The 22902-nt window shown below is 36.6% G+C and overlaps 1 protein-coding gene across 8 annotated transcripts in view; it reads left to right on the top strand.

Annotated features, from left to right (window-relative positions):
- The window catches only part of ATXN2 (ataxin 2), a 192198-nt gene that overhangs the window by 72366 nt on the left and 96930 nt on the right, over positions 1-22902 (top strand). For 7 of the 8 annotated variants that reach the window (XM_077159859.1, XM_077159866.1, XM_077159864.1 and 4 more), the window contains exons 6-9: positions 18782-18906; positions 20182-20273; positions 20746-20943; positions 22618-22796. In XM_077159859.1, coding sequence (XP_077015974.1) covers positions 18782-18906; positions 20182-20273; positions 20746-20943; positions 22618-22796 — 594 coding nt within the window. The remainder of the gene's footprint in view (positions 1-18781; positions 18907-20181; positions 20274-20745; positions 20944-22617; positions 22797-22902) is intronic. The other variant, XM_077159865.1, reaches the window with a different exon arrangement.

The following is a 22902-nucleotide window of genomic DNA, read 5'->3' as shown; positions in this document are numbered from 1 at the left end:
TACCTTAGTGAATTTATTTTATTTTAATGTAGTTAGCATAGAAACAATGTCCTTTCTACATGTGAACTATAAAATTCAATTTCCTTGCTCAAATGTTCCACAGTTAAAGATGTGAGTAGGTCATTTCTCTTCGTTTAGAAAAATGGTATTTTCTTCTAACATAGGAGATTATTATAAAACTATATAATACTTTGTCCCAAACTTGGGAAATGCACATAGTTGACCATTTGCTGTTTTTTGTTTTTTTTTTAAGTTTTACTTTTAAAGGATGCTTGTTTACATCCTTGCTATGTACGTATATTATAATACTATGACCATAGTTAAGAATTATTTTGTGCTCTAAAAGGTTGAGTTAACATTCGGAGTTAACTTTGTTGGTTCAGATCTTTGTGTTTAGAACTGCCTAAAAAGAAAATAAAAATGTAGCCAGCTGTGGTAGTTAGATTCAGTTGTCAACTTGGCCAGGTGAAAGCACCTAGTTCTGTTGCTGTGGACATGAGCCAGTGGTAGGTGCATCTCATCTGTTGCTAATTACATCTGCAGTCGGCTAGGAGGCGTGTCTGCTGCAATGAGTGACGTTTAACTTAATTGGCTTGTGCTTAAATGAGAGAACGCAATGTAGCACAGTCTAGCAGCTCAGCATTCCTCATCACAGCACTTGCAGCTCAGCCCAGGCCTTTGGAGAAGTCACCCCGGGGAAAGTTGTTGGAACCCAGGGGCCTGGAGAGAAGACCAGCAGAGACCATCCTGTGCCTTCCACGTAAGAAAAGAGCCTCAGTGGAAAGTTAGCTGCCTTTCCTCTGAAGAACCAACAAAATAAATCCCCTTTTATTAAAAGCCAATCCGTCTCTGGTGTGTTGCATTCCAGCAGCTAGCAAACTAGAACACCAGCATATTAGATTTTCAGCAATAATATCTGTCGCTTACATATATATAAATAATGGTTTAGTCAGTTAATCTCACTTCATATTACTTCTTACAAAATTCATCATTCAGTGAACCCATGTCACTTCAAAATCCTACACTGTTAACCTACTTAATTATGCTAGTCTTATTTTGCTGCCTTGTGTAGTAAAGGGTCAATTTAAAATACTCCGTATTCCACTGTGAGTTTTCTGATTTGAAATCCAGTTGAAGCTTTTCCTAAATTGACTTTAGGATTGTTGTTCCCTAAGCATAAGAATGTTAATGCTCAACAATGGAGCGATCACTGAAGACATGCCTTCATACATGACACGCAAGTAAGAGTTTTCTACAGTGTGAATTTTCACTTGTCCTACAAGTGTTGCCATATCAATAAATGATATTGTGTGATTTATCATGAATAACCTCTCCAGCATGAATTATCTGGCAATCCCTCAAAGGACGTAATCCCTGGTAAAGACTTGTCTTTCTATCGGGTGGATCAGTGGATGAACACTCTTCCACTTTCATTACATGTATAAGTTCTCTCATGTTGCATGTCAGACCATCTACTAAAAGGCTTTGCTCTATGGGTGATGTTTATATTGGTTCTTGTCAAGTATGTATTTGGTAGATTGATGAAGTAGGCAGGGTAACATACAGCATTCATAGAGATTCTGCCTAGTTTGATTTCTGTCATGTTGTCTGAGTTTATAAAAATAAAATTAAGTTTCCCCACAGGGATGATATTCTTGTAGTATCTCTCCAATATGAGTCTTCTCATGTATTCATAATGCCAGAACAGTGAGTGAAGGCTTTCCCAAAGAGATGACATTCATAAGGTTTTTAGTTTCTCTCCATCGTGAATTGTCTTGTGTTTACTAAAGCTATAAATTCTTTTGAAGCCTTTCCCACATAGATGACATTCATAAGGTTTTTCTCCAGTGTGAGTTCACTCAGGTTGTCTTAGGGCAGACCACTGAGTGAAAGATTTCCCACCTAGATTACAGTCTTAAGGTTTCTCTCCAGAGTGAGTTCTCCCATGTTGTCTCAGGGCTGAACGTTCAGTGAAGGCTTTCCCATATACTTCACAGTCATAGTGTTTCTCTCCATTGAAAATTCTCTTGTGGGCTAAGATTATAAATTCTATTGAAGGCTTTCCCACATAGATGGAATGCATATGGTTTTTTTCTGATGTGAGTTCCATTGTATTATGTAAGGCCAGAGCAATGACATGATGGTAGATGTGTCTTTCCTGCAGATATGTGGGATGGATAGCTTTTTTTTTTTTCTTTTTTTGGTTTTTAAATACCATGTTTACTATTGGCATACTGGTTTCAGAAAAAATCCAATTTCTTCTCTCCTTCTTCCAACTGGGAGTGTTATGTCTATTTTGCAGAAGTGATGTTGTGAACACAACCTGAGTAGTCCCAGAGATGTGGGAGCCTCCTGCATAGGTCCCAAGGGAATGAAGCATTGATCCTTCCTGTGGAGGCAATGCCTGGGTCCCTGGCCATTTGCTTTTTTTTTTTTTTTTAATATATTTTTTTTTAATTAATTAAAAAAAGAATTAACAAAACAATTAGAAATCATTCCAATCTACAGGTACAATCAGTAATTCTTAATAACATCACATAGTTGCATATTCATCATTTCTTAGTACATTTGCATCGATTTAGAAAAAGAAATAAAAAGACAACAGAATAAGAATTAAAACAATAATAGAAAGAAAAAAAACAAAAAAAACAAAAACAAAAAACCTATACCTCACATGCAGCTTCATTCAGTGTTTTAACATAATTGCATTACAATTGGGTAGTATTGTGCTGTCCATTTCTGAGTTTTTATATCCAGTCCCGTTGTACAGTCTGTATCCCTTCATCTCCAATTATCCCTTCTCTTTTTTTTTTTTTTTTTAATTAACGGAAAAAAAGAAATTAACCCAACATTTAGAGATCATACCATTCTACACATGCAATCATTAATTCTTAACATCATCACATAGATGCATGATCATCATTTCTTAGTACATTTGCATTGGTTTAGAAGAACTAGCAACATAACCGAAAAAGATATAGAATGTTAATATAGAGAAAAAAATAAAAGTAATAATAGTAAAATCAAAACAAAACAAAACAAAACAAAAACCTATAGCTCAGATGCAGCTTCATTCAGTGTTTTAACATGATTACTTTACAATTAGGTATTATTGTGCTATCCATTTTTGAGTTTTTGTATCTAGTCCTGTTGCACAGTCTGTATCCCTTCAGCTTCAATTACCCATTGTCTTACCCTGTTTCTAACTCCTGCTGAACTCTGTTACCAATGACATATTTCAAGTTTATTCTCGAATGTCCGTTCACATCAGTGGGACCATACAGTATTTGTCCTTTAGTTTTTGGCTGGATTCACTCAGCATAATATTCTCTAGGTCCATCCATGTTATTACATGGTTCATAAGTTTATCTTGTCTTAAAGCTGCATAATATTCCATCGTATGTATATACCACAGTTTGTTTAGCCACTCTTCTGTTGATGGAGATTTTGGCTGTTTCCATCTCTTTGCAATTGTAAATAATGCTGCTATAAACATTGGTGTGCAAATGTCCGTTTGTGTCGTCTTTGCCCTTAAGTCCTTTGAGTAGATACCTAGCAATGGTATTGCTGGGTCGTATGGCAATTCTATATTCAGCTTTTTGAGGAACCGCCAAACTGCCTTCCACAGTGGTTGCACCCTTTGACATTCCCACCAACAGTGGATAAGTGTGCCTCTTTCTCCGCATCCTCTCCAGCACTTGTCATTTTCTGTTTTGTTGATAATGGCCATTCTGGTGGGTGTGAGATGATATCTCATTGTGGTTTTGATTTGCATTTCTCTAATGGCCAGGGACATTGAGCATCTCTTCATGTGCCTCTTGGCCATCCGTATTTCCTCTTCTGAGAGGTGTCTGTTCAAGTCTTTTTCCCATTTTGTAATTGGGTTGGCTGTCTTTTTGTTGTTGAGATGAACAATCTCTTTATAAATTCTGAATACTAGACCTTTATCTGATATATCATTTCCAAATATTGTCTCCCATTGTGAAGGCTGTCTTTCTACTTTCTTGATGAAGTTCTTTGATGCACAAAAGTGTTTAATTTTGAGGAGCTCCCATTTATTTATTTCCTTCTTCAGTGCTCTTGCTTTAGGTTTAAGGTCCATAAAACCGCCTCCAGTTGTAAGATCCATGAGATATCTCCCAACATTTTCCTCTAACTGTTTTATAGTCTTAGACCTAATGTTTAGATCTTTGATCCATTTTGAGTTAACTTTTGTATAGGGTGTGAGAGATGGGTCTTCTTTCATTCTTTTGCATATGGATATCCAGTTCTCTAGGCACCATTTATTGAAGAGACTGCTCTGTCCCAGGTGAGTTGGCTTGACTGCCTTATCAAAGATCAAATGTCCATAGATGAGAGGGTCTATATCTGAGCACTCTATTCGATTCCATTGGTCGATATATCTATCTTTATGCCAATACCATGCTGTTTTGACCACTGTGGCTTCATAATATGCCTTAAAGTCAGGCAGCGCGAGACCTCCAGCTTCGTTTTTTTTCCTCAAGATGTTTTTAGCAATTCGGGGCACCCTGCCCTTCCAGATAAATTTGCTTATTGGTTTTTCTATTTCTGAAAAATAAGTTGTTGGGATTTTGATTGGTATTGCATTGAATCTGTAAATCAATTTAGGTAGGATTGACATCTTAACTATATTTAGTCTTCCAATCCATGAACACGGTATGCCCTTCCATCTATTTAGGTCTTCTGTGATTTCTTTTAGCAGTTTTTTGTAGTTTTCTTTATATAGGTTTTTTGTCTCTTTAGTTAAATTTATTCCTAGGTGTTTTATTCTTTTAGTTGCAATTGTAAATGGGATTCGTTTCTTGATTTCCCCCTCAGCTTGTTCATTACTAGTGTATAGAAATGCTACAGATTTTTGAATGTTGATCTTGTAACCTGCTACTTTGCTGTACTCATTTATTAGCTCTAGTAGTTTTGTTGTGGATTTTTCCGGGTTTTCGACGTATAGTATCATATCGTCTGCAAACAGTGATAGTTTTACTTCTTCCTTTCCAATTTTGATGCCTTGTATTTCTTTTTCTTGTCTAATTGCTCTGGCTAGAACCTCCAACACAATGTTGAATAATAGTGGTGATAGTGGACATCCTTGTCTTGTTCCTGATCTTAGGGGGAAAGTTTTCAATTTTTCCCCATTGAGGATGATATTAGCTGTGGGTTTTTCATACATTCCCTCTATCATTTTAAGGAAGTTCCCTTGTATTCCTATCCTTTGAAGTGTTTTCAACAGGAAAGGATGTTGAATCTTGTCAAATGCCTTTTCTGCATCGATTGAGATGATCATGTGATTTTTCTGCTTTGATTTGTTGATATGGTGTATTACATTAATTGATTTTCTTATGTTGAACCATCCTTGCATACCTGGGATGAATCCTACTTGGTCATAATGTATAATTCTTTTAATGTGTTGTTGAATACGATTTGCTAGAATTTTATTGAGGATTTTTGCATCTGTATTCATTAGAGAGATTGGTCTGTAGTTTTCTTTTTTTGTAATATCTTTGCCTGGTTTTGGTATGAGGGTGATGTTGGCTTCATAGAATGAATTAGGTAGTTTTCCCTCCACTTCGATTTTTTTGAAGAGTTTGAAGAGAATTGGTACTAATTCTTTCTGGAACGTTTGATAGAATTCACATGTGAAGCCGTCTGGTCCTGGACTTTTCTTTTTAGGAAGCTTTTGAATGACTAATTCAATTTCTTTACTTGTGATTGGTTTGTTGAGGTCATCTATGTCTTCTTGAGTCAAAGTTGGTTGTTCATGTCTTTCCAGGAACCCGTCCATTTCCTCTAAATTGTTGTATTTATTAGCGTAAAGTTGTTCATAGTATCCTGTTATTACCTCCTTTATTTCTGTGAGGTCAGTAGTTATGTCTCCTCTTCCATTTCTGATCTTATTTATTTGCATCCTCTCTCTTCTTCTTTTTGTCAATCTTGCTAAGGGCCCATCAATCTTATTGATTTTCTCATAGAACCAACTTCTGGCCTTATTGATTTTCTCTATTGTTTTCATGTTTTCAATTTCATTTATTTGTGCTCTAATCTTTGTTATTTCTTTCCTTTTGCTTGCTTTGGGGTTAGCTTGCTGTTCTTTCTCCAGTTCTTCCAAATGGATAGTTAATTCCTGAATTTTTGCCTTTTCTTCTTTTCTGATATAGGCATTTAGAGCAATAAATTTCCCTCTTAGCACTGCCTTTGCTGCGTCCCATAAGTTTTGATATGTTGTGTTTACATTTTCATTCACCTCGAGGTATTTGCTAATTTCTCTTGCAATTTCTTCTTTGACCCAGTCGTTGTTTAGGAGTGTGTTGTTGAGCCTCCACGTATTTGTGAATTTTCTGGCACTCTGCCTATTATTGATTTCCAACATCATTCCTTTATGGTCCGAGAAAGTGTTGTGTAAGATTTCAATCTTTTTAAATTTGTTAAGACTTGCTTTGTGACCCAGCATATGGTCTATCTTTGAGAATGATCCATGAGCACTTGAGAAAAAGGTGTATCCTGCTGTTGTGGGATGTAATGTCCTATAAATGTCTATTAAGTCTAGTTCATTTATAGTAATATTCAGATTCTCTATTTCTTTGTTGATCCTCTGTCTAGATGTTCTGGCCCTTGATGAGAGTGGTGAGTTGAAGTCTCCAACTATTATGGTATATGAGTCTATTTCCCTTTTCAGTGTTTGCAGTATATTCCTCACGTATTTTGGGGCATTCTGATTCGGTGCGTAAATATTTATGATTGTTATGTCTTCTTGTTTAATTGTTCCTTTTATTAGTATATAGTGTCCTTCTTTGTCTCTTTTAACTGTTTTACATTTGAAGTCTAATTTGTTGGATATTAGTATAGCCACTCCTGCTCTTTTCTGGTTGTTATTTGCATGAAATATCTTTTCCCAACCTTTCACTTTCAACCTATGTTTATCTTTGGGTCTAAGATGTGTTTCCTGTAGACAGCATATAGAAGGATCCTGTTTTTTAATCCATTCTGCCAATCTATGTCTTTTGATTGGGGAATTCAGTCCATTGACATTTAGTGTTATTACTGTTTGGATAATATTTTCCTCTAACATTTTGCCTTTTGTATTATATATATCATATCTGATTTTCCTTCTTTCTACACTCTTTTCCATATCTCTCTCTTCTGTCTTTTTGTATCTGACTCTAGTGCTCCCTTTAGTATTTCTTGCAGAGCTGGTCTCTTGGTCACAAATTCTTTCAGTGACTTTTTGTCTGAGAATGTTTTAATTTCTCCCTCATTTTTGAAGGATAATTTTGCTGGATATAGGAGTCTTGGTTGGCAGTTTTTCTCTTTTAGTATTTTAAATATATCATCCCACTGTCTTCTAGCTTCCATGGGTTCTGCTGAGAAATCTACACATAGTCTTATTGGGTTTCCCTTGTATGTGATGGATTGTTTTTCTCTTGCTGCTTTCAAGATCCTCTCTTTCTCTTTGACCTCTGACATTCTAACTAGTAAGTGTCTTGGAGAACGCCTATTTGGGTCTAATCTCTTTGGGGTGCGCTGCACTTCTTGGATCTGTAATTTTAGGTCTTTCATAAGAGTTGGGAAATTTTCAGTGATAATTTCTTCCATTAGTTTTTCTCCTCCTTTTCCCTTCTCTTCTCCTTCTGGGACACCCACAACACGTATATTTGTGCGGTTCATATTGTCCTTGAGTTCCCTGATACCCTGTTCAAATTTTTCCATTCTTTTCCCTATAGTTTCTGTTTCTTTTTGGAATTCAGATGTTCCATCCTCCAAATCACTAATTCTATCTTCTGTCTCTTTAAATCTATCATTGTAGCTATCCATTATTTTTTCTATGTTTGCTACTTTATCCTTCACTTCCATAAGTTCTGCGATTTGTTTTTTCAGTTTTTCGATTTCTTCTTTATGTTCAGCCCATGTCCTCTTCATGTCCTCCCTCAATTTATCGATTTCATTTTTGAAGAGGTTTTCCATTTCTGTTCGTATATTCAGCATTAGTTGTCTCAGCTCTTGTGTCTCATTTGAGCTATTGGTTTGTTCCTTTGACTGAGCCATATTCTCAATCTTTTGAGCGTGGACAGTTATCTTCTGCTGCTGGCGTCTGGGCATTTATTCAGATTTCTCTTGGTGTTGGACCCAGCAAGGTTGTAATATTTTTCTGTGAAATCTCTGGGTTCTGTTTTTCTTATCCTGCCCAGTAGGTGGCGCTCGTGGCACACGTTTGTCTGCGGGTCCCACCAGTAAAAGGTGCTGTGGGACCTTAAACTTTGGAAAACTCTCGCCGTCCTGGGGGTTCGCTAGCCGAAGCGGGTTGAGCCGGCCCGGGGTCCGAACGCAGGGTGGGTGTCCGAACGCAGGGAGGGTTGCTGGTCGCCGCAGCCAGGGAAAGAGCCCGTCCGAATTTCCTAGTCGGCCCTGGGCAACATGCGTGGCGGGAGGGCGCCAGCGGCAGCGGCCCGCCCGAGAGAGTGCACGTTCCCCGGGAGTCACGGGGTCACCGTTCTCCGCGGCCTGGGGGTTTCCGATCCAATTCTCTCAGTTGGTCCGGGGGCTGCGCGTGGTGTGGGCGCCAGTCGCCTTGGTTTCAGGGGACCACCTCTCCAATTCTCCCAGCCGGCCCGGGAAGGGGGAAGGGAGTAACTCCGGCCGCTTGCCACCCCGCCCGGTAAGGCCCGCGCGCCTCGGCGATCTCACCCGAGCTGCTTCTCTCAGCCAGCCAGCCGTTCCAGGATGGGGTATGCTGTCTTTTTTATCTCTGTTGTGGCTTTGGGCGCTTTCTGTATCGTTTCTACTCCCCTAGTAGGTGTCCTGGAGAAGAAACTAAGATCCGCGCGTCTTACTAAGCCGCCATCTTCCAGCATAAGAGCATTTTAGAACAACTCTATGCCAAAGAATTAGTCACCTCAGTCCTCAGGCATGAACAAGAAGCAATTTATCCCCATGCACGTGGCCCAGGTACTCCACGAACTATCGCCATTTGCTTTTAATTTGGTTGTGGAGGCTTTTCTTCTCCTGCAGAATGTGTTGTTGCTTTGCTCACCACTATGTGTTCCGTTATAGTAACATTTCCATCTATTGGAAGTTTGTATTTTTGCCACTAATGACTTTTATTTCTTTATATTTGTTTTACACAAATGACTATTAAAGATGCATATTTGGTCAAGAGTTGCACCTGCCAGGATAGGAAGAAATTACACGCAAGGAAAGCTCTGTTACCTCTATGGGTATACATGTACTACAGAGAAAGACCCTAGTTTCCTGTCCCTCCCCTACTGTAGGAAGTCAAGATTACCTGTGTTTTCTTTTGAATACTTTGTTCCAGCTCTTCTTGATTTATTCTCTCCTTAAAAGCTTCTGGTTGAAGAAAGACGTTTGACACAGATTTATAAATCTAACCTTAAAGCCTTGAATATTACAAATGTATGTCTATCATATGTATAATCGTATCAGATAAACCTCTTCAACAATTTTTTTGATGGTCACTATTTTTATTATAATCACCTAGTCTTGTTTTTTTTTTAATTTTTATCTTTTACTGTGAAAAATAACATAGATACAGAAGAGCAATACATTTCAAAGCATACTGCAGCAGTTAGTTGTGGAATAGATTTCAGGGCTTTTTCTAGGTTTTTACCTCTAGTTGCTCCAAAATACTGGAGACTAAAATATCAATATAATGATTCAGCAGTCGTACCTATTTGTTGAATCCTATCTTCTGTGTTATAACTCCACCTTCTCCTTTGATCTTTCTCCTAGTCTTTAGGGGTAGTTGGACTATGCCCATTCTAATTTTTTCATGCGAAAGAGGCTGTGGATAATGTGGTATAGGTGGATGGAACTAGTTGATGCTTTGGAGAAGCTGACCCCTCTTGGTTTCAGGACTTAGCTGGCCTAGGAACCCATCTGGAGGTTGTAGCTTTCTAGAAAGTAATCATAGTGCTTGGAACCTTTGTAGAATCTCAGATAAAGCCCTAGGTGTTCTTTAGAGTTGGCAGGAATGGTTTTGATTGGGGTTTAGCAAACCATGGTAAGTAGGAATGTCTAGCTGAAGCTTGCATAAGAGTAGCCTTCAGAGTCACCTCTAGACTCTATTTGATTTCTCTCACCAAGTGATACCTTATTTTTTACAATTCTTTCCCTTTTGTCAGGAAGGCATTGTTGATCCTCTGTTGCCAGGGCTAGTCTCATCCCTGGGAGTCACATCCTGCTCCCAGGGGATAAGAATTTCACCCCTGGATGTCATTTCCCACGTAGGTGGGGAAGATAATGATTTCACTTGCAGAGTAGGGCTTAGAGAGAGAGAGGCCTCATCTGAATAACAAAAGAGGTCCTCCAGAATTAACCCTTAGGTATAACTATATTCTCGGCTACATAAATAAGCTCCACAAGAGCAAGCTTCAACATGAGAGACTTGGCCTACTGATTTGGGAGTCCCTTATGTTTTTTCAGCATTTTCACACAGTAACAAGTTCTGCTTGTATAGTCTAGAACTTAGAATTAGTGAGAAAGTAGTTGTGGTCATCCAAAATGGACATTATCCTTTCCTTCATTTTTTAATAGATAAGTACTATTGACTGGTGTATTTTTTTCTAACTTTTTGAATTGTATAATGTAACATAACTATAAAGCAGAGAAAGAAAAAAGCAGTAGTTTTTCAAAGCACTCTTCAACAAGTAGTTACAGGACAGATCCCTGAGCCTTTGTTGTTGTTGTTGTTTTTAAAGTCATATCCTTTTATAATTATTAACACAAAGAATTAGATTAAAACAGGTACAAATGAAGATTTTAATATCTACTATTTGATGTCTACAGCTGATGGTGAAGTTAGATTCTGAGACCATTGTTAATCTTTTATAAATAGAATTATCCAAACATAAGTAGTAGTCTAACCAAATTGCTTCATTCGGCTGTGCAATCTTACAACTGTAGGTGCATCTTTTTTTATTTTAACTTTTTTTATTGTATAGTATAACATGTATACAAAGCAAAGAAATAAAAAAGCAACAGTTTTCAAAGCACTCTTCAACAAGTAGTTACAGGACAGATCCCAGAATTTGTCATAGGCTACCATACCATCCTTTCATATTTTTCCTTCTAGCTGCCCCAGAATATAGGTGGCTAGAGGGCTTAAATATTTTTTTATCATCACAATCGACTTTTTTCATTCTTTTTTTGTGTGAAAAATAACATATATACAAAAAAGCTGTAAATTTCAAAGAACAGCACCACAGTTAGTTGTAGAACATATTTTAGAGTTTGACATGGGTTACGTATTCCACAATTTTAGGTTTTTAGTTCTAGCTGCTCTAAAATACTGGAGTCTAAATGAGATACCAATTTAATGATTCAGCATTCATATTCATTTGTTAACTCCTGTCTTCTCTGTAAAACTCCACCATCACCTATGATCCTTCCATCCCTCCCTTTAGGGGTGTTTGGGCTGTGGCAGTTCTAAATTTTTCATATTGGAGTGGTCTGTCACTAATATGGGGTAGGGTGATGGAACTATCTGATGTTCTGGAGAAGCTGGGCTAGGTTTCAGGACTTTTCTGGACCAGGGACCCATCTGAAGGTTGTAGGTTTCTGGAAAGTTGCTCCTAGTGTATGGAACCTTGTGGAATCTTATAGATTGCCCTAGGTATTCTTTAGGATTGGCTGGAATGGTCCTGGTTGGGGGTTGGTAGGTTATGATTGGTAAGAAAGGTCTCCCTGAAGCTTGCATAAGAGCAACCTCCAGAGTAGCCTCTCAACTCTATTTGAACTCTCTCTGCCACTGATACTTTATTAATTACACTTCTTTTCCCTGTTTTGGTCAGGATGGTATCGCTGACCCCACGGTGCCAGATGACTGGTGTATTTTTTATTGTAACTTTATCTTTTCTAAGTATTTAGAATAAAGGTATGTATACCTGTGGAATGTATTCAGATTTCCTGTGGTTTTGTGGTTGGGTCTTGGTACTTTCAAATGATAGTTTGTAAGTGGTAGATGTTACTAAATTTTATTTTGAAATTGGTCACTTGGAACAGAACACTGTTCCTGAGGAAACTTAACCTGCTAAACTCTGCTACGTCAATATCTTTTTTCATCTCTATTAAGTTTTGGCATCCTGCTTTCATGACTTTTTCGTCACTTGAAACTCTTATTCTTTCAAAATGCCCTCCAGGATCTGCGCTGGCTGTAGAACCTTTACTCTTCCTTTTCTTTTGTTCTTGTTCCTGACAGGGCTCTGTTACCCGTGATCTTTCTCTGGCCTTTATAAACTTCTCTTTCTCCTCCTTTACCCAGCCTGCTCATTGTGGCTAGGGAAAGTGCCATTGTGGTGTACTGAGTAGTTATGAATGCAGGGTTACTAGGTCTTGCTGGATCTTCAGCAGAGTTCAGTACATCTTTTTCACCTGATTTTCCTACCTTCCCACTCCTCAGTCCTTTATTTCATCTAATCTCATTTCCTTGTTAGAGGAAATAGGAAGCTTAATCCGGATCCATGGATTCACAAAGAATTCATGGAGAGGGCTGTGTTAGTTAGAGTCAGTTGTCAACTTGGCCAGGTGCGCATACCTAATCTTGTTGCTGCGAACATAAGCCAATGGTACGTGAACCTCATCTGTTGCTAATTACATCTGCAGTCGGCTAGGAGGCATGTCTGATGCAGTGAGTGACATTTGACTTAATTGGCTGGTGCTTAAATGAGAGATGGCAACGTAGCACAGCTAAGCAGTTTGGCATTCCTCATATCAGCACTCACAGCTCAGCCCAGGCCTTTGGAGATGCAGAAGGAAGTCACCCTGGGGAAAGTTGTTGAAACCCAGGGGCCTGGAGAGAAGACCAGCAGAGACGATCTTGTGCCTTCCACGTAGGAAAGAACCTCAGTGAAAAGTTAGCTGCCTTTCCTCTGAAGAACCAACAAAATAAATCCCCTTTTATTAAAAGCCAATCCATCTCTGGTGTGTTGCATTCCGGCAGCTAGCAAACTAGAACAAGGGCCCAAGGCTTTGATGAACTTGGAGGGGAAAAAAATTACACCTTTATTTTCACTAACCTCTGACTGAAATTTGGCATTTCTTTCCGTTATGAGTGTAGGCAGCTCACCACAAGTATTAGCAGTAACTGTGACTTTAGCACCTATAGAGAGGTTAGTTAATTTTATATAGCTCTTATAATTGTTGTAGATATCTAGAAATATTTTATGCTCATTTACTCTTTGAAATTATAGTAGGTATTACACTTGTTGCTAAGCATCATTATTTAAAACATTATAATAAAGAAGCACATATTATTGTTCCAAAGATTTGGTGTTTGAGGTTTTGATAATTGTATGATTTTGTTTTATGCATTTAAAAAACCTTCTTGAATATGAGTCTATAGGTATCCTCATAGAAAATGCCAAAAGGATCCATGCATTAAAAAAAGGTTAAGAACCCCTAATCTAGAGGCTTCCTGTAACTTGCCTCTCCACAGTCCTCTTTTTTCCTTTCTGCCTCCCTCTTGCCTAAATATAACCCACTACCTGTACGCTTTGACTTGTCATTTTCTGTCCACACATCCTGGGTCCTTCCTGTGTTAATTATCCCCATCTTTTTTCTTCATGTTAATCTTTATCATGTATATAGTATGTTATATATTTGTAGTGTAAAAAAATTCAAGTAGAACAGACAGGTATAAAATTAAAAAGGTAATCTTTCCTCTCATCCCCATCCCACTTCCCTAAGGAAGCCTATGGGCTTGTATATAATCCATAAAATGTTTACGTTTATTTTTAATTCTCCTCTTGTCCATTAGAGCTGTGCTTCCTTACTTCTTCCTACTTAATTCCTGCTTGTATTCTTGAAGGCCTAGAACAGTTGTCACTTTTAAAGCCGTTGCCTTTTGTTCCTTGGTATTTTTTTCTTAATTATATTTTAGCACTCATCACATTAGATTCTAAAAGATTTGCTTCATATGTGTAACCACCCACCCACACACTAGAGCTGCTGCAGAAGAAGGCAGGAATTGTGTCTCAGTTAAATATGAATCCCCAGCTCAGCTGAGCTCAGTGTAGTAGCTACTTGGTAAATGCTGAAAAATGAATGAATAATCTTAGTTTCCAGATTGGTCCACATTGTACAGTGTATAGGTTGGCCCAGTGTAACCCATTATATAACTGATGAAATATGATTAGGAAATGTTTTATAAAAGTAGTTGAACAAATGCCCTAGCATTAAATAATTCATCAAAACGGAACAATTTAATTAAAACAAATTATCTTATCTCAAATTTCAAAATTTGAGAAAAAGCAGATTTAATTGACAGATAAAGTAGATTCAGGACTTTTCTTGGAGACATTGCTGGCAGCACATTTGTGGGTTTCTGATGTTAAGTTTGATATTAATGAGTTTTTTCATCAAGCTTTACATATTTTATAAATGTAAGTTTATATTTATTGATTTATGGTATACAATTGGCATTTATTTTATTACTATTCTGATCCTTTAAAAAAATTATCAGAGAAGTCTGAATGATTTTTCAGAGACGAATTGACTGAGAGGCAAGAGGAGAAAGTTTGGGGAATAGAGTAAATGCCTGGTTTCCTGGGTATGGGGCTGTGGAATACAGGGGAGAGGTGACATATTGATTCAGACATATTTCTTCCTTACTGTCACTAGGGGGCACCACTGTCTCAGAATGACTGGATTTTTGCCCAAAACAGAAGGGAGGGAATAATTTGAGAGGCTAAATGTGGCCAAGCATAGGTATGGAGAGTATTTAGCCATCTTTTTTCTCTAATCTGAAGACTTTTATAAATTGGATGTTTATAAGGCAAGGAGTGGAGCATATGAACAATGAAATTTTTATCATTTCATCTGATAATTTTTATTGTTGTATTTTTTTTCTTTCTATACCTGTACTTCCTTCAGAAACGTATAACACTTTTTAAATACTAACTTCATATTCTGGTATTGTACTTTTATAATGCTTTTGTGTCTCACTGTAGAGGATAATGGAAAATTAATACAACTTGAACTTTTGGCATTAGAAAACTCTACGTGCAAATTCCCACAATTGCAATTAGATTGTAGCTGGTTGAGTGTTCTAACTTTGCAAAAATCTTATTTACAACGTTATGCTCTTTGTTTAATAGCCTGTTATGGGTTTTTAAAAGTCTTTTAAGGATTCTTAAAAACATGGGTGTTAATAAAATAGCTAACATTTTCTGAAATTGTAATAGTGAATATTGGTGACCATGTAGAAAGAAATACCCAGATCTTGCTTCTTTCTAGCTAATGATACAATATTGACTTGAAATATAGTACTAGTGGCCAAAGTGACAATGATGTTTCACAAACAAAGCTTGCTTAACCAGAATTTCCCCCAGCATCCTGATACTATGGCCTCATTTTGTGCTAATTCTCCACTTATGTACATCTTTCCCTAAACATTTCCCTTATCTTTAAAGAGGGTCTTTCATTTGAGGGAAATTTTTGAATTGAGGAATATCATTCCTCATTGAATTACACTTTTGTTTTTTCTCTTTCCCTGTTTCTTCCTTGAAAGAAAACTAGTGTTAAGTGACAACATGTGAATAGTTAATTCCTCCATAAGATTATATTGTAAACAGATGATTTAAGACCAGAATGAGTATTTTATTTTATTTTTTATTAATTTTTAAATTAAAAAAATATATAACAACAAACATGAACATTAACTTATGATCATTCCATTATACATATATAATCAGTCATTCACAATACCATCACATAGTTGCATATTCATCATCATGATCATTTCTTAGAACATTTGCATCAATTCAGAAGGAGAAATAAAAAAGACAACAGAAAAAAATTCATACATACCATACCCCTCACCCCTCCCTTTCATTGATCACTAGCAGTTCAATCTAAATTTATTTTAACATTTGTTCCCTCTATTATTTATTGTTATTCCACATGTTTTACTTGTCTGTTGATAAGATCGATAAAAGGAGTATCAGACACAAGGTTTTCACAATCATACAGTCACATTGTGAAATCTGTATCATTATACAATGATTTTCAAGAAACATGGCTACTGGAACACAGCTCTACATTTTCAGGCAGTTCCCTCCAGCCTCTCCACTACATCTTGACTAACAAGGTGATTTCTATTTAATGTGTAAGAATAACCTCCAGGAATATCTCAGCCATTGACACTTTAGTTTGTCTCATTTCACTCTTCCCCCTTTTGATCGAGAAGGTTTTCTCAAATCCTTGATGCTGAGTCTCAGCTCACAGAATGAGTATTTTAAAAAGAAGTTGTTAAATAGTGGCCTTGTAATACAAACTAAATTGGAATTAGCCAAGTATAGCCTGGTTTATTGAAGTTTTAGAAACTTCCTTGCTTTTCCATATCAGCTCTTGTTTAGAATAATAGTAATAAAAGCATCTTTAAGCTGTTTTTCTTATATACGTCAGTCTTTTTTTTTTTTTTTTTTTACTAGTCAAGTGAAGCAGTGGGAGTGGAGAATGAACAAAGTAATCTGTAACTGACTGTAATCAATTAGTTGTAACTTCCACTGCACTCGGACCAGCCTATACGTCAGTCTTTTAATTTGAGGAGTGCTTGGCTTAGTTCCCAGCCTTCCTAAATACTGTTAAGATTACACATATACATATACCCAGCAATGAGAAAAAGTCCATTTGTGTGGTTCTATAGAAATCTTTAGCTGTTCTTCACACTTTTATTTCTTCATCTATTAAAAAAAATGATACTGACATTTTGCATTCTCAGAGTTGTTACAATCAAATTTATTTGACAACGTTGTATTAATTCCAGCTTTGGTTCCAACTCCTGTGTTCAACCCTAAAGGTTTAAAGATGAAAGAATTATCTCTGCTTTCAGTGGACTCAAATTTTTTCAAAGGTTGTTCAAAACAAATAAAATACCATATGTAAATGTAAAAAAAAACCCAGAAAAACAAAATAAAACAAAAATCTCTAGCTGCTTTGAGCTTTAATTTCTTGAATAAATGTGTTATCTTTAATTCTGAGCTTCTTTCTAAAATACTTTCTTCATTTAAGTGTATGCTTTTCAGTAACTTAGTGTCACTAAAACATTAGCAGGATTTTTTATATAAATTGAATTAATTATTCTGTTGCTCCTTGTAGAAGATAGCATTACTGATTTAGAGTTTTCCCATGGTCTGTTTTTAGTTTTTGGAGAATAAAGTAGAGACTTTCCGGGTGATAATGGAAGTTATTTGATCTTCTATTGGAACATTTCATGTTCTCGAAAATACGCATGGAAAATTATGTTTTTAGTCAAGAATTCTTATAATTTTAAGGTAATATAAATTGGGACTTGACTCAAGTGAGTATAAAGTAAGGTCATGTTTTTAGAGCCAAGGGTGACTTCCCCTGAAAATGGGGGTGTTGAAAGAGATCAGTTTTATAATCAGAACTTCTTAATGTGCTTTTTCAAAATGTCGTCTTTGAATGATTGCTCCATCCCACCCCCAGCAGAGACCTGCTGCTCTGGGATAAGACCTTGGCATGTTCTTATCTCTTATAATTGCAAGCAACAGGAGCAGTGGAGCTAGCGGAGGGGGCAGCTAAGCTCATATGTGTGATCATGCTTTCACTTACCAGTGCATGCATGCACACGCGCGCTCACACCTGGTTTGCGATGCCTAAATTTGCTGACTCATATCTCTTATTTTAACATCATTTTTACCCACTAGGGTGATAATGACAGTTATCGAAGCAGTATCAAATAAAAAAAATCCCTCTAGAATTGCTTTTTTTCAAGGAGATTTGTTTGTTTAAGCTGTTGAATTTTCCCTTCTTTTTCTTGATGGCAGCTTGCAGTAAAGATTAGGGCCCAGGGGCTGGGAGTCATTACCTCCCAGCAGTTGCAGATCAACGGAAAAATAATCCCCAGCTCTTTAATGGGTGCTACCTTATGGGTCCAGCCATTTAAATGCAAGTCTATATCTACAAAACATTTGTTATTGCTACCAATGCCAAGTGCACCTTAACTTAGCTGGGTCCTAATTCCCAAGTAGAGAAAATTTCTTTTGCTGGGCAGCAGCTACGAGAAAGTTCTGTTTGCTGAGCTCACTGATGCCACGTTGATTTTCCAAGCAAGTCCTTAGTAAAGCAGTGGAAGATGAGAGAACACGAATGAGCTAGAAAGCATTGTTAGGAAATCGAGCTATGCTGCCACCTGAACCTTCTAAGGATAGATAAACTTTGTAACAGAGTGGCTATGGGGAAAATAGACTCTGTGAAAGAATGAACGACTTAGAATGACTTGTTACTAACAGCAAGAATATGTTAGGATACTGACCCTTGCAGATACAAATAGATTTGAACTGTTGAACAATTTTGCATACTTTTGACTGTAGGTACTCTGAAAGTGTATTTAATCAGTGGGTTCATTAAATAAGAGTTACTGTTTTAAATGAATTGATAGACATTTCCTGGATCACTTGTGAATTTCACTAATTATTTTTAATATAATTTAATGAGTTAATGTGTGAGTATATTAAAACTTGTTTCATCTGGTTACAAAGTATATGAGAATAAAATAGCTTTACTGTCAATCCTCTAATGTCATTTACTGAATTATGTTTTTTGAGAGGTATAGCATTAGCAGTGGTACACATCTGAAAGCATACTATTAATGAATGTTATTTTCCTATCTTAGAAATTCACTTTTAGTAATTCTTTTAGCATATTTCTTTGTTGATAATTCATGTGTATATTGATTAGTGCAGCCAATTGTCTCGTTGTGTTATCTTTCAACCCAAACCATCCTTTACAGATGCTTTTACTGACTCTGCTATCAGTGCTAAAGTTAATGGTGAACACAAAGAGAAAGACCTGGAGCCATGGGATGCAGGTGAACTCACTACCAACGAGGAACTGGAGGCCTTGGAAAACGATGTAGTAAGTAAAATCTTTGTGAATGTTACCAAACTATGTGGTCAATATGGTATTCGTATGACATCCAATCACTTGATTTTTATGTAAGTATTTTTGTTGTTTTTGTGAATATGTTTAAAGTGGCAGTTTTGTTATGTAGATAGGGATTTCCCCCCAGGTAATAAATTAAGAAAAACATTTCTTTGTTATTTTACTTGTAATGGTTAAGTGGGAATGCTATATATTCTCCTGGATGCATATGAATTATTTCTTAGTCATTAAAACAAACCATAGCAAGCAACTTAGAAATTTAAATGGAAAACTGGGCAACTTTGGAAATGCCAGCGTATTTGCTTTGAATGCTTTGCAGAATAAGGCAGCCTCAGGAAAATAATTTCTTTAACTGTATATTGACTACCTAGAGATGAGGTCAAAATAGGACATTCTGGGCTTTTTGTCTGAGGAAGAGGTACTATATTATTAAGATATTATAGTAAGACTATATTAGAATTAAAGAAGTAAGTCGATTTCTTGGTCTTAAAATTTGGATCATTCTCCTCAAAAATCTGCCATTTCTAAAATAATCCCTCTTGTCACATATTATTTTTACTTTTCCCATAATACATCATCTGTAAATCAAAGACTGTCTTTAGAATTATATACACTATGTTTCTATAACACAGAGCTATAAAGCAACATCTTTTGCAAAAAATGTGTGTTTAGGAAACACAGTTTAAATGGGATGAAAAATCTTCCATTGAGGACAACACTTCTCTTTTAGTAATCCCAGCAGAAAGGAGAGGGTAGCAGGGATCTAGTAACATAGTGTACTTCCCACCTTTTAAATAGTGAACGTTGGTGAAACTTTTGGCATCACAAACCTTCCTTCCCTCAAAGGAAGGAAGTATTTTGGCTGTCAAAAAGCACCTCTTCTCCCACATAGATGCTGATGATCAGTGATCTCAAAACAAAAAGACTTTGGGGAAGTAGAAGTGTCTGTACCTTATAGAAAGGTGACTGCTCCAGAATGGGGCGGAAGAAGAGAACGCTGATCTGAAGGTTTATATTTTATGAAGTAACTCAAATGTTCAGATTTTTACTAATAGTCAGTAAAAACTTAGAGGGACTGATATGTGGATGAAAAGTTTTTCCTTAAAACACTTTAAGGAAATTTTTAATTTGCTAGATTTTGCTAGTATAGTATGTTAGATATTTTTGGTGTAGGTATTGATAATGTAACTGAATTGAAGAAGACAAATACTTTGTCATTTTGAAAAAATGAGTTTCATTTTCTTCTAGTCTAATGGATGGGATCCCAATGATATGTTTCGATATAATGAAGAAAATTATGGTGTAGTGTCAACATATGATAGCAGCTTATCTTCATATACGTAAGTTTTTAAAGTTTTTATTTTAGTGTATTTTTTCCCACCAAAATAAATTATGTTAAGTTAAAAGTTTCTATTGGATTTTAAGTTAAAATGTGAAAGAATTATTCTATTACTATCTTGGCTGATAAATCCCCATTAAAACAGGCTATAAATGTAGTTTCCCTATACTTTAAATTTTGCTTTATATAAATTTTCATTTTGTTTTGCTTTTAAGTTGTGAAAATTGAAATTGTGAAGGTAGAGGTTATGCATGAATGGCCAGTTTAACCAGTTTTTGAAAATGTTGTATAGCTCTAGGGAAGGGGTAACAGAAAAAAAAGAAGCAAATCTTGACTGATATATGTATGTACCTTAACTCTTACAGATTTACCACTATTCCAAACTCAAAACTTTCATAGTAGTTAATTGTGGCAGAGATACAAACTATGTCTTTAAAATATTCACTTTGATTTTTCTTTTTCTCATGTTTCAGGGTGCCCTTAGAAAGGGATAACTCAGAAGAATTTTTAAAAAGGGAAGCAAGGGCAAACCAGTTAGCAGAAGAAATTGAATCAAGTGCCCAATACAAAGCCCGGGTAGCCCTGGAAAATGATGATAGGAGCGAGGAAGAAAAATACACAGCAGTTCAGAGAAACTCCAGTGAACGGGAGGGGCACAGCATAAACACTAGGTATTTAAAGGAATTCATGGTACAGTATTTTGGATAAACAACTCAAGGTCTGGATGAGAAGGTGTATTATTATTATAATTCATCTTCCTTTACCGTAGTTTATGTAGAGAATGCAATTGGAATTGGTGTTAGGGTTCTGTTAGAGAAAAGATTAGGATAATTTCAACAGATGTTTTTTGAGAGTCATCTCTGTAGAGCTATATATTGGATTACAATGATGAACTAACCAAGGTCTTGACACGCTTATAGTTAAAAAATAATGATCAATTGTGGGGAAAATACATAACAAAATAACAGTGTAATATGATTTGCTTAAAGTAGAGGTGTGTTCAAAGTATTAGAAACATCCAGAGCAAAGAGGTACTAGCATAATTCATGAGGTTAGGGCAGGCTTCACAGAGGCAGTGATGTTTTGTGATAGGATGATAGGGCAGACTTTCTGCCTGTCGGAGAGGAGTCCAGGGGAGAAATTCCTCGCATGAAGAACAAGTGCAGAAGCCTGGCCATAAGGAGGAATCCAGCCAGCTCTGGAAATAGGATACTTTCATTTCACGTATCTGGAATACATAATGCATGTTGGAGAAGCAGTGGTGGCAGTTGGTGATAGGAACTGAGATAGTGAAAACAGGTTGGTATGTGCAGTGAAGAAATTTGAACGTGAACAGACTCTAAGGCACTGACGACCAGCTAGTATATTGAAATGGTTCATGTGTGAAAACTGTGCAATTAAATAGACCAAGGAGGGTGTTGATAGAATAGTAAGAATAACTGCTGATGTTCCTGAGGTTTTATTGATAACAAAATAGATTGATGTGGTTTTGTTTGTTTGTTTTTAACTATTTTATTGTATAGTATAACATATATACAAAGCAAAGAAATAAAAAAGCAACAGTTTTCAAAACATTCTTCAAAAAGTAGTTACAGGACAGATCCCAGAGTTTGTCGTGGGCTGCCATATGATCCTCTCAGATTTTTTTCCTTCTAGCTGCTCCAGAATATAAGAGGCTAGGAGGCTTAAATATATATATATATGGGTTTTTTTTTTCTTTTTGGTTGTACTATTAATGGATGTAAGAAACAAGGACCAGGTTTGAAGGGAGAGGTGATGAGTCCATTTGAACAGTATATTGCATTTGAGGGGCTTATGGGTGTTTCATTCATTTATTCATAAATATGTTGAGAAGCGCCTCCTTCGTGCTCCCTAGAATAAGATACACATTCTATCTTTAGAAAACTCATAGTTTAGAATGTGGAGATTTGAATTGAAGTGTCTAATGGAAGATGTTGAGACTATAGCCCTGTTAGTACAGATTTGAGTTATCAGCCTTGCTATTTTGACGTTGTGAGAAAACAAAGAACAGCCAGTGAGAGAAGAGGAGATCTCAGAGAAAATAAAATTGAGAAAGCCACAAAAGGAGAAGGTTTCAAGGAGATCATAGAGAGACCCAGTATGATTTGAATGAACACACATCTATTCAACTTTATGCATAGGAGAAGAATCTGAGGGAAAGGAAAGCCAGAAGAAGCTAGAGATCAGGGTCAGATGGTAAATGAGGATGACTGAGAATGAGGCAGCTGGTTTGGTATTTAACCATCCACCTCAGTTTCCTTTGGATATGTTTCATTGGCCTGGTATCATTGTAGGAAATGATTTAAAAGATCTCTCATTTTCAGGGAAAATAAATATATTCCTCCTGGACAAAGAAACAGAGAAGTCATATCCTGGGGAAGTGGGAGACAGAATTCACCACGTATGGGTCAGCCTGGATCGGGCTCCATGCCATCAAGAGCCACCTCTCATGCTTCAGATTTCAACCCTAATTCTGGTTCAGACCAAAGAGTAGTTAATGGAGGCAAGTATTTTAACCAAATCTGTCAGTCACGATAAAATATATAATTATCTAAATACAATTTATATACGCGATATGAGTGTGTACACTGTAAATGATTTTTGTGGAG

This window comes from Tamandua tetradactyla, chromosome 5, assembly GCF_023851605.1.
Source record: "Tamandua tetradactyla isolate mTamTet1 chromosome 5, mTamTet1.pri, whole genome shotgun sequence".
Taxonomy (NCBI): Eukaryota; Metazoa; Chordata; class Mammalia; order Pilosa; family Myrmecophagidae; genus Tamandua; species Tamandua tetradactyla.
The sequence above is the reverse complement of the archived record's forward strand: the minus strand, read 5'-3'. Positions and strand labels throughout refer to the sequence as shown.